The sequence below is a fragment of the Phalaenopsis equestris genome, unplaced genomic scaffold (assembly GCF_001263595.1).
Source record: "Phalaenopsis equestris unplaced genomic scaffold, ASM126359v1 Scaffold000507, whole genome shotgun sequence".
NCBI lineage: Eukaryota > Viridiplantae > Streptophyta > Magnoliopsida > Asparagales > Orchidaceae > Phalaenopsis > Phalaenopsis equestris.
In genome coordinates, this window is record NW_018164947.1 from 721090 (window position 1) to 734129 (window position 13040).

The following is a 13040-nucleotide window of genomic DNA, read 5'->3' on the forward strand; positions in this document are numbered from 1 at the left end:
TGCCGCTATCTCTATCTTTTTCATCAAATGAGGCTTCCACATCTGCAAATTCGATCTATCGCTGTTGCTCTCCTCCAACATATGAAAATTCTTTGTACTAGTCTATGTAGATGATATGGGAATCACAGGTGATGGCATCAAGGCTATCGAGAGCCTTATGCAACAGCTACAATCCACCTTCCAAATCAAATATCTAGGCAAAGTATCAAAATTCTTGGGCATCAATGTCACCCGCACAAAAGAGTCCATGTCTTTGTCTCAGCATCAATATCTTTATCGCATTCTACAAGACACAGCCATGCCATATTGCAAAGCGGTTGCAACTCCATTTTCTGCAAAGAGGTATGAAATCACTGCTCATAACAAACCCTTTGATAATCCCACAAAATACAGGAAAGTCAGCGGTGTTCTTTAATACCTCATGATAACCCGCCGTCAATTCTCTTTGTCAACATATGCTTCCTCTGTTGGTTTCTCACCATCAGCTGCTTAAACGTCTATTATGCTACCTAAAAGGGTCAAGTGATTTGCTCTCAGAATTTCTCATGCTCCTCTTACTCTTCAAACCTACTCAGACGCCGATTGGGCCATCAACTCACTTGACCAAAATCAGACGCTGGATTTTGCACCTTCCTAGGTGGAACTCCAATTTCATGGACCACTAAGAAACAAAACATGGTCGTGCGCTCCTCCGAGGAAGTCGAATATCACGTTTTGGCTGCTGCAACCGCAGATCTTATTTGGCTTCGTCACTTACTTGCCGAATTGGGCATTCCGCTGGAATAGTCGACACCCCTCTACTGTGACAACATATCAGCTATAGCCATTTCCAACAACCCAATCCTTAATGCTCGTACGAAGCATATCGAAATCGATTATCACTTCATAAGGCAAAACATTTAGTTTGGACATCTCTAACTACACTAAATACATACCCAGAATCAAACGTCGGATATCTTCACCAATCTCTACACAAGCAACGTTTCCAACTCCTTTGCTCCAAGCTTTAGCTCACAAATGTGACTCATCTGCTTGCAGGGGGGTAATGCCAACACCATTTATTCTGTTATTCGGGTAACTCCTCTCATTGCCTGCTGCAGGTAGGACCACCACTCTCTCCCATCATCACAGTACTCGCATATAATATCCTAACCATCTCCTGCAAAGAGTATTACCTCTGCCTTAACCTATATTTGTAACAGTCTTCTCTGTAAGAAGGTTCAATTTGCTTCTCTTATTCATATGCAATGTAATATGTATTCTCTATTCTCGGTTCTATCCTCGTATTCTCTCTTTTTTTCTGCTGCTGTTATTAAGTTGATCCAACTTAATTGAATGGTTTTTGTCAGCAAGGATGTGCTGGGTAATATCAGCACCCTTTATTCAGTTATTTGGGTAACGCCTCTCATTGCCTGCTGCAGGTAGGACCACCACTCTCTCCCATCATCACAGTACTCGCATATAATATCCTAACCATCTCCTGCAGAGAATATTACCTCTGCTTTTATCTTATATATGTAACAGTCTTCTATTTAAGAAGGTTTAATTTGCTTCTCTTATTCATATGCAATGTAATCTGTATTCTCTATTCTCGGTTCTATCCTTTTATTCTCTCTATTTTTGTGCTGCTGTTATTAAGTTGATCCAACTTAATTGAGTGGTCTTTGTTAGCAAGGATGTGCTGGGGTCGTCCAAGGAGGCTTTGTAAACTGTAGTGAATATTTATCTAAGTGACAAATCTAATTAATCCTTAATTAATTGAGAGTTTTGTGTCTATCAAATCTAATTCAACCTTAATTAGATAAGAGAAAAGATACAGAAGAGGAGGGAAATGAAGATTAAGGGAATGGGAAGAAATTGTGGAGAGGTATTAATGCAAGGAAATCATGTAGAGGTAAGAAAGAAAGTAAATTATGTTTGGGGTTTAATTAAGACCCCAACTAAGAATTTCATCGAAATTCTAAGAAATACATGATTCCATCTGGTTTACTTTTGGTGGCCAGTTTGAGGTGAGCTTAAGGACACCCATTGTAGCACTGTTCCGTCAATTAAATTGAATTAATCATGTGCTAAATTAAGAAGAATATCTTTCTATAGGATCACTGTGATTTTTTGATATGCGGCTTTATATAGAAATTTTATCATATTGCTGAATGGATGCATACGTTATATGAATGTAAACTTGACTTGACACCAATAATAGTTCTCATTATACTGCTTTTATTGATCTAGTGAACATGTTTAATAAATCATGACTTGCAGGTGTTCATATAATATTATTTATGGATATGATATATGATTTGTCTATGATGAATGATTATTATATGAATTATTTATAAATAAATGTCGCAAGTGTTGTGATAAGCAGACTATTATATGAATAACATGCGTGTACGAATGACGGGGAAAGATATGATTATCGCTCCTGATATTTAGGCATGGATATAATTGTTGGTATTTTGATAAATGTTATATTGCGAGGGACCAATTTTTATCAATAGTTATTTTTTGTTGAGGGACTGGGTGATGATCCAATGATGTGAAATGAAATAAAATAAATTTAGGTAAAGCTTATGCAATTATAAGTGACATTTCTAAGATGACAGTTATTGATTATGAAATTATTATGAACATTCTTATGATTGCACTTGAACGAATGAAATATATTTTAGTTGTAGTTTTTACTGTTTACTGCATTGCATGCCTTTTACCTTAAATGTCTCACATGATTAAAGCATGTTCATTTAATGTACTCTTGTTTTACATATGACCTATGATTGTACTTGCACGTTGCTTTCTTTCAATTTATAGAAGTTTACTCCAGCTTTGATTATGTTGTTGAGCTTGTAGCTCATTTCTTTTTCTTGTTGATTTTCATGAAGGGCTAAGGATTACAAGATTGAGTAGACATGTGTGATGTTATGCAGCTTTTGGATTGTAGAATTTTAGAAGCTGTACGGACTTTTGGTTACATGTTTTTATATGTTGGATTTTTTAGTAGCAATGTATATATTTTGATGATATTATTATGCACGCTAAATATCAATGAATTATGAATGAATTAGATTGAGAATTTTTGTGACGATGGAGCTAGACTAATTCATTACCCATTACGTCTTGATTTGTGAAAGTCAGAATCAGTGTGGTGAGAATTGTGTTTTGTTGAGTCGTCCACCTTTGTTGCATCATGATTAACCTTAAAAATGAAAGGGGGAGGGGTCAGTTGGGGTGTGACCCAAATGTATAACTTTTCTTGTTGAATTAATTAAGTGAATTGGTTGAAGTGCTGATGAACATTGAAGATCCAACCCTCCTGTTTGCAATTTATATTGTGTGTTATCCCATATGAATTGAAATGATCTAACCCTCCTGTTTGCAATCTATATTGTGACGATAAATGCTTTGAGGTTTGTGCTCATAGTAATTATTAACAAGAAATAAGTGCCTAAGTATACTTAGAGAAATTGCAGTGTTAAGTGAAACACCTGGAGTGCTGAGTTGATCCCTGTCAAGAGAGGTCGTTGTTAAGAGGCTTCTTGAGAGATGCTTCTAAGAGGACTTCCTAAGATCCGTGTTTGTTGGACCGAGATGTTTCTATTTTAAATTCAAATATCCACATGGATCTGGTGATTGCTTTTGAATTTTGAACAAATTTTCAATGTTATTGAATGTTGGGAAGAGACTTGATCACATGGTTTCACTTATGTTAATTAAGGGACATGCCATTATAGTGAAGTTATTTTGTGTTTAATTTTAAATCTTTATATTTTGTTTTGATATTACTTATAGGGGTGCATTTGCACTCTGTTGTCCTAGCATATGTATTAACTCTAGTGTTCTCTAGCCATCATAAAGCTTTTTGCTACCGTTTTTGTTCTCTTAGGTGGAGGGGTTGAAAGCATTGTTTTACATTCTCAATATGTTGATTTTTATAATACATACATACGTACATAGATACGTACACACACACACACACACAGATATATATATATATATATATATATTTGAAAAAAGCCCAAGGGCAAATATATTAATACGAAAAAAATACAGAAAAGTTGTATGAGAGGGCCTAAAAGAAAGCCCAACTCATACAACACAACTCACACAAAACTCAAATAAAGCAAAAAGACAAAAAATCAAAAAGTCACAAAAGAGCACAAAAGTGCTAGGAACATCCCACTTTAGTCCTCCTGCCTCGAGTTCTCGGAAGTGAGTCAGTTAACAAATTTGTAAGGTGAGTACCATTGCCCGTAGTAACCAAATTATCATCAATTAGATTCCTGAGCTCGAGTAGATCTCCATTCTTCTTCTTCCTCCTGGATGTGTAGACCTACCATTCCTCATCCGATGATTGACTCATTTGATCAGTAGATTCCAAAGGTGGTCGGATAGATGTTGGTCGTTGCACATCATGATCCCATGAGCCTGAGTAATATTAACATCTTTCTGAACCTGATGAGGTGGTGGTGAAGCGGTAGAAGTATTTCTACCTGTATTATCGACGATAGTTCTATGGCAGACGGAGTCTGAAGAATCTCCCTCTCCCCCACGATAGGAGGTTCCAAAGACTGGAGAGCTAGAACTGGGGACTAAATGGTTGTCATATTGCCTACGGGGATATTGACGTCTTTCGGGGTATCCTTTTGATGATCAATTATGTCAAAAACGTGGTGCTGATCGGGATGAGATGGAATCACAACCTCTAACGGAGCACTTTGCTTTTTTGGTTTGAGGTGGGGGTGTAGATGGTGACATTGGGAACTTGAGTGGCCGAACATACAACAGTTCGAACAATACGATGGAAAATGCTCAATCTCTACCTTCTGCTAATATCCATGGTGCTGTGTGCCCAACTAGATTTTCTCAGAAGTGGGTGAAGTGATGTCTCTTTCAACAAGTACTCTGACTTCAGATTGACGAAAAATATTAAAGGTAGGAATGTCCGTCTTGAGTGGTTTTTCCATAAGCTGAGATAATATAGTACAATACTTTTTGAGAGAAATAATGAAATTTCAGACCAGGGAGGCGAATCCAAACTGGAATGATTGGTGGTTCCGTCTATGGGTTAAAATCCACAGACCATTTCAGAATTTTCATTGCTCTGTTATCAATCCAGATTATCCTTCTAGTAAATTAGCACATGTAATCTTCTTCATTGTTAATTTCAATAAGAACTTGTCTCCCATCTCTAGTCCAATTTTTCACTCTCCAACAAGGTGCATAAGTTCAAATTCTTTGCGAATGAGCTCCATTTTGGGATGACCATATAGAAATTTTCCAATCAAATTTAGACGACAGGAGGAAGCAAGTTGAATACCATCGTCTTCTGTAAAAAAGATGACAGACTTTTCATTTTTCTTACCAGGCTTCTTGATGTTCTCCGCCCACTCAAATGAAGGAGGAAAAGATGGTGATTTAGATGTACCTGAGGCGTGAACACCCACAAGGGCAGCAACATACGATCTGTCCGAAGCCATCCCAAAAGAGGGAGGTGGGGCTGTGGGACAGCAAAGTGACAGTAGAAGAAGAGCAAATGCCTAAAGGGAAGCTGTGGGACAGCAGAGTGACAGTAGAAGAAGAGCAAATGCCTAAAGGGAAGTCAACCAGTGGGCGATTCGTTTGAGCCAGAGGAAAACTCACGCCCTGCGAGAGAGGACAGGAGCCGCAGAAGAAGCCAGTGCTTCTCGAGATGACGAAGAACGCGCAGAAGAAGCCGGTGCTTCTCGGGATGACGAAGAACGAACCACGAGCCGCAGAAAGGAGCCCGTGCTTCTCGGGATGACGAAAGAACGAGCCGCAGAATAAGCCTGTGCCCAAACGTCCTTCAAATGTCGCCCCAGAGCCTGACGCCTTCACTCGAGAGCCGCTACGACGCGACGACGAACAGGCGACGAAGATGAAGACGAGGAAAGACGAAATCACTGTAAATCAGAGAAACCAAGGGTTCGCCTATTCACCAAAGGCGAGCCTTAGCATATATATATATATTATATATATATATATATATATTTCATATAAAAGAGCCCCTTGAGAAGTGGCATGGGATTTTGCATTAGTAATTATCCACTAGTTGATGTAAGTAGAGTCTGCTGGCTCAATAAGTAGGTTCATGTATATTTTTACATGAATCCCTCATTATAGCAATTGATAAAATGCCATTTTGGGTTGTGAATGCCATTCCAATTTAAAGAGGAATTGCTGTTTGATGTGTTGGTGTTTTGATTATGTAAGAAGCTTTGTGGGTAGTTAAAGAAACTTTACGTTTTTTTGATTTAAAAATCATAAATTTAAGAGTTGGCTTATATAGGTGAGGGGTATTTTGGGTGTCATTCCCCTTGGAAATATATCTACTTCACAACTTCTTGAACTCTCATTAATTTTGGTCATCGATCCATGACATTCCGTTCACTCTCCTACTGTGGCTTTCTGAAACATAATTTCTTGGGTTTTTTGTGTAGGTCTTCTCTTCCTGTTGCTTATTGTTGTATTTATGTAAGTTTTCTGTTTTTTTTTTCCTTCTAATTCAATTTTTTGGCCTATTACATTGATACATTATTTTAGAATACTTTTATAATTGTATTTAAAATGTCCTTTCTATTCTGGTTCATTTTAGAAGCTGTATTGATCTATGTGAATCTTTGTGAGAGCTGATCTTTATTACTTTTCTTTTATTGATATTATTGTAGGTCTAGCTCAATGCTTAGGAGAGTTGTATCGCTGTTTTGGTCGAAAGATTACTTCTGGTTTGACTGAAACAGTCAATATTGCTGCAAAACTACTTAAGTTCCATGAGGTAATTTTTTTATTTTCTATGAAATAGAACCTAGTGTTCCTTCTAGGAAGTTCTCAGCGATAGTCTGTTGATAACTTGCAGTGACGTGCCAATGATGGCTTCAGTATTTAAGTATATCAATGCTAATACTGAATTCTATCACTCCATTGAAGTTATGGCCTATACTTTCAGCTATTAAGCTTAATCACTATACTTTACGTGCCAAAAATTGTAAACAGATGTAAAGAACACAAACAATCCAAACCAATGAATGTTAAAACACATTATAGTATACCTACTTAATCATTGCAAAGTTTCAGACCTTCTGATGCCCGTCAATGGACGCCTCCTTTAGCTAGCTGTTTTTCTTGCACTGTTGACCTCCATATGCCATCCACAAGTAAGCAAAAAGGGACAAGATATAATAGGCTATAATGACGGAGTGAGTGCCGAGACACAATGACAATGCAATGAAACCAGAAACAACAGAACACAACAAAAGAAATGAAAGCCATCACACAATGAAATTGGAAGCAACATAACTTGGTCATGGCAAAAAACTTGGACGAGAGAAGAAATGATTCAGCTGTTAACATTCATATACTTAAATGAGCAAAATTCTATTACTCCATTGAAGTTTTGGCCTAACTTTCAGCTATTAAGATTAACATTGATGCCGATCTTAGAGTCAAAGAGATCTAGATCTTAAATGAACAGTTGAGGACAAGAATTACTAATAAAATGCTAAATATTAGAAGCCCAGAAATAAGTAACTGGACTAAGAAAGCTGGATTGGTATGGATCATATTGAAGAAAGAGAAATTTTTTGTAGGTTCTTTGGGGAAACTCAAACTTATAACTGATGGTCGATTCACACATTAAGATGATCAATGATAATACCTACAAGATTGATTGATGCAGATACTACCATATTTCCGCTATTTTTAGTGCCACTAGCTTGTTGTCGTATTGCGTGGATCCGAGTGTTTACAATGAAGAAGACGAAGTCTTTCCTTTTCAGAGAGAGTGATATGGGATCAGTTCCATGATCATGTAATGCCCGCTTATGCAGCATGTGGATTGGGATAAACTCCCATCCTGTTCCTAACCGAAGCTGGAAAATTACCGCCTGCAGACTGCCGTCAAGCATGTAGGCCTTTTTTTATAATATTTGAAATTGAATTGGAGTTATTTCAAGGGAAACTATTTATATGTTGTTATTCTTCTGGTGTTGGGCTTTTTCTTTGGTTTTATGCATTGGGTGTTTGTGTTGAACGATTTTTTTGTTTCAAGGAGTGCTTTATTTTCTTAATTTCTAAGCGTTGTGTTTGTGACTTATTCAGGAATACGTAGTGGAACTTACTCGACAGTCATGCATCTTTGAAACCATCATTTCTTTGTTATCTATGCTGTTTTCGGCCCTAATAGCCGCCAAAGTTCTTCAATCCCTTTTCAAACTCCATCAACCTTGCATTTTTTCTCTTCCTTGCTATTCCACATCTTTCTTCCCGCTAATTCTGAGCCTTAAATTCATTCTAGGACCCTAAGAATTTTGTCACTGACTTGGGGCTCCCTGAGGGTTGAACTGAAATTGACTGAACCTGGTCAGAGGATGGCAGGTGCTGACTGATTTCTGTCCATGGGCTAGGATCACAGCCTAAGGGGAGGGGCCTCCCCCTCCTAGTTATCTACTCTTATATATGTGTGTTTCATTTTGTTCACATTCAGTCTTTGTTTCCAGCCTTTTTTTGTCGTCAGCACCTATTCTCTAGCTAGGGCTGTATCCGAGGATTGGTGGTGCTCCAGCTATATTATGCTCCAAGGTGGTGGTCACCTTCGCTGCTCGCCTTCGTCTACTCCTTCCTGTTCGTTGCTGTAAATCCTTCTACTTGCCTGCTGCTTCCTCCAATCCCTCCAGGTTTCTTGCTAGCTGCCGCTACTCCCATCTTTAACCTCCCGCCACTGCTGCCAACTACTTGCTACCTTCTTCTCTACCCCTCCCCCATCAGTGGTCCAACAGCCTGCTGTTGCTCCCACCTTTTCAACCATAACCCATCTGTTTGCTGCCGCACATCCATACGCTTCCCTCCTTGCTATCTAGCCCGTAACCCACCATTGTCTTCGTCGCACTAGAGAGTTTCTTGTGTTTATGTTGCTTTATTCCTGTTTTACGAGTCTTCGTTGTAACCTAAATGAATTTCAACAATAATAATTTTATTCTGTCATTGTTTGGGCTAACTTCGGTATCAATTGCTATTAGAGCTAGCTTAAATTTAGTCATATCCTAGGGTTTCTTAGCAACTGCCATACCCTATCCACCCCTACAAATTTTTTTTTTTAATTTCCTTTTTCCCTAGGTCCTAACCATGTTGCCAATTAGACACATGGTGGAACCTATCCAGAAGAGATGAGACGAGAGATCTGTTAACTTCAGCAGAAATTTGCAGAGTTTGAAGACAAAACCCAAGGGGAGATTGCTCTCTACTGTGTTATCGAAAGTTGAAGAGGAGAAATGGATGATGAAGCAGTGATGAGGAAGACAAGCCTTAACGCTTCACAATTTATTATTAGATGAGGCCAAGAAAGGAGGCACCATATAGAGGACACAGAGATTTCAAAATCAAAGTGAACCTGTTAGAGTTTGATGGAGGTATGGATCTAGTTGATTTCATTGAATGACTATAGTTAGTTGAAATAATCTTCGAGTACAAGTGTCAGAAGATAAGAGGGTAAATTTTGAGGCCATCAAATTGAAAGAAAGTGCTTCCTTATGGTGAAAAGAATTGTAGAGGCAAAGAAAGAGAGTAGGCATGGGCAAAATTACTAAGAGAAGATGAGGAAGGAGATGCAGAGAAAGTATCTACCTATTTGTTACCATCAGGACATGTTTTTGAGATTCCCCCACCTATAATAGAGAGACTTATCAGTGGACTTTATGACTCAGTATGGCTAGTTGCAGATGGAGTGTGAGTTGGTCAAGTTGGAGGAGCATACTATAACCCAATTTTTTTGGGGCTTGAAGCCTGCTATCACCAATGTTGTATAACTCTAGCCCTATTGGTCACTTGGAGATGTCCTTAGCTTAGCTTTGAAGGTGGAAAAAAAACAAAAACAAAATAGGCAACAACCCTCCTTAAAACATCCACCTACATTTGCAACTACTAACAAAAGTACACCTGGAGGAGTCGGGAAGACCGGGCTGGGCAGTGACTAGACAGATTTGATTGGGAAGAAACCTAAAAAGTGTAATTCGCCCTGTATGGTGCTTGTCAGGAGATGTTTTAGGTATCACGGCTACAGACAAATAGCCTCCAACTATCCTACTAGCTAAGTTGTTTCATTCACTGTGCAGGGCGTTGTCAAGGAAGTGGAGGAAGAGGAATCACATGAGGATCCGAAGGAGGAGCTTCAACTTCGTTTAAATGAGGAAGAGATGCTAGTTATGAGGAGAGTCCTACAGACTGAGCCGCTGAATCATTCATGGCTGTTTTTCGACCAAGTGTACGATGAAGGGAAAGATCTGCAGACTGATTATCAATGTTATAGCTGTGAGAATGTAATATCTAATATGATTGTGAAGAAACTGGGGTTGGCCACACTGAATCATCCTTAGTCCTACTCTCTTGTTTTAAAAGAGAAAATGAGACACACATTGATCAACATTTCTTGGTTGAGATTTCTATCGAAGATCAGCGACAAGACCAGGTTTGGCGAGACATGGTACCCATGGGCGCGTGCCATATTTTGTTGCAGAGGCCGTGGTAGTTCGATCACAAGGCCCAACACGACGAGTTCAAGAAAACTTATTCATCCAAAAAGGGTGGGAGACACATTGTTTTTTTGCTTGTTAAGAACGCGAGAGGGGTAGACATCACAGAGGGGACGGTAGTCTCAAGAGCTACCTTTATGCAGTCGGTATGAGAGGCTCCAGTGGCTATAACTTTGGTTCTATTAGAGGGAATTGATGAGGAGGTTGAGATACCGAAGCCCGTATAGTCGCTGCTATGTAATTTTCAGGACGTGATTACTGACATTCTTCTAGAGGGATTACTGCTACCAGGGGACATTCAACACTCCATTAATCTTATTCTTGGATCAGAGTTGCTTAATCGAGCCACCTACAGACTGAGACTTGTAGAGTAAGAGGAGTTATAACGACAGGTACATGATCTCATTGCTAGAGGTTTGGTTTGAGAGGGTACCAACCTGTGTGCTGCCCTACGATAATATCAACTTATGTAGTGGGTACCATCTGATCCAGATGAGACCAGGGGACAAGTGGAAGATGATGCAATTTTTGGGGCTTGCATCATTCTATTGGCAGTTCATCAGGAGCTTCAGTACTATCATCAACTCCCTGATAAAGCTTTTGAAAAGGGAGAAATTCCAGTGGATGGAGGCATCTCAGGCCGATTTTGATATAGTGGAGTAGGTGACTCAGGCACCAGTATTGGCATTATTAGACTTCAATCAGTTGTTCGAGGTGGAGTGTGACGCCTCTAATGCAGGGATCAGAGCAGTACTGATCTAGGAAGACAACCCTATAATATTCTTCGATTAGAAGTTAAAATGAGTTTAGGAGAAAATATTCGACATACAACAAGGAGTTCTATGCGATTGTGAGGGTTCTTAATCACTGGAGTTACTTTCTACTGACTAGTGAGTTCACTTTATTCACGGATCATGAGGCTTAGAAATTCTTGAACAACTAGAATAAATTAAAGTGTCGACATGCAACTTGGGCGAAATTCTTGGAATTGTTCCAGTTTGTTCTTAATCACAAGACGGGAAGCCAGAACCATTGAGCCGCCTCCACTTATTGATCACTTCTATGCAAACTCGAGTTGTTCGCTTTGTGGTAGTGAATGAGTTGTATGGGTCAAACAAAGATTTCATCGAGATTTGGGAGTAGGGAGAAGCCTACTGAGCAATACCACTGAGCTGATGGTTTCCTGTTCCACCAAAATAAATTGTGTATTCCTAGATATTCGCTGAGGAAATTCATTATTTAAGAAAGCAATAATGGAGGACTTGCATGGCATTTTGGTAGGGATAAGATTCTCGCACTCTTGAGAGAACATTTTTTTTTGGCCTTGACTAAAGAGTAATATGGAGTGGCACGTCAGGCAATGTTGCCGTTGTCATGTGGCCAAACCCAGGGGCAGAATAAAGGACTATACACTCCATTGCTAGTTTCAGAGGCCTCGTGGATGGATTTTAACATTTATATTATGGTGGGTCTCCCGATGACAACGAAATAATAATTCCGTGATGGTTATGGTGGATATATTCTCAAAGATGACACATTTTGTGTCCTACCACTGGACGTTGGATGTATCACATGTCGCTGATTTATATTTCCAAGAGGCTGTGAGGCTACACGGGATACCCAGGAGCATCACTTCCGTCAAAGATGTCAAGTTTTTGAGTCACTTTTAGAGGACCCTATGGGAGATGCTGGGCACTAAACTTCTATTTGGTTCAACATCTCACTCTCATTCAGATAGACATACGAAGGTGGTTAACGGGAGCCTAAGAAACTTCTGAGTTATTTTGTGAGGAAAGAATATTAAGCAGTGTGATCTGATTCTAGCCCAAGCGAAATTTGATAACAATCAATTCGTAAGCCAGAACATGAGACGCAATCCCTTCGAGATTGTGTATTGGTGGAACCCTTTTGAGATTGTGTACTAGTGGAACCCCCATCACTCCACTTGATGTGATGAGATGATAAAGATGATCACTAAGCATAATTGCAAGTACCAAACACAGACCAACAATTCTAGGAAACATATGACTTTTTAAGGGCCTATTTGGGGCAGTTGCAGCTTATTCAGCTTATGCTGATAAACAACTTATCCTGATAATCTGCTGATGAGTAGCTGATCCAGATAAGCTGGCTGACTGTTTGGTTTGTGTGTTTGGAAAATAACTGATTCTGGATAAATTACCTTTCTGCCCATGTTCTGGATAAGCTGTTTAGCTGTTTGTTTTGTGCGTTTTGTAAACAACTTTTTTATAATTTTTTTTTGGTAAATGACTATTCGGGCACTACGCAGTGTTTTTTTTGTAACAGAATTGTAACGGCTACACATTTAACAATTGAGAACCAAATAAACCAATTCATTACAGTACAAAAAAATATTATACATTCCACTTAATAGTGAATATCAAGAAAACATGAATTTCTAACATAATAAAAAAATGAATTTGACAAATATATAAAAAAGATTCAACCAAAGTTTATATAAAAATAAAAACTCATGAT

At 38.8% G+C, this 13040-nt stretch overlaps 1 protein-coding gene across 1 annotated transcript in view; it reads left to right on the forward strand.

Moving 5' to 3' along the window:
- Window positions 1-13040, forward strand: part of LOC110028265 (HEAT repeat-containing protein 5B) — a 168556-nt gene that overhangs the window by 12111 nt on the left and 143405 nt on the right. Inside the window, 1 exon segment of the mRNA XM_020730035.1 lies at window positions 6687-6793. Within this exon segment, the coding sequence (XP_020585694.1) occupies window positions 6687-6793 (107 nt within the window).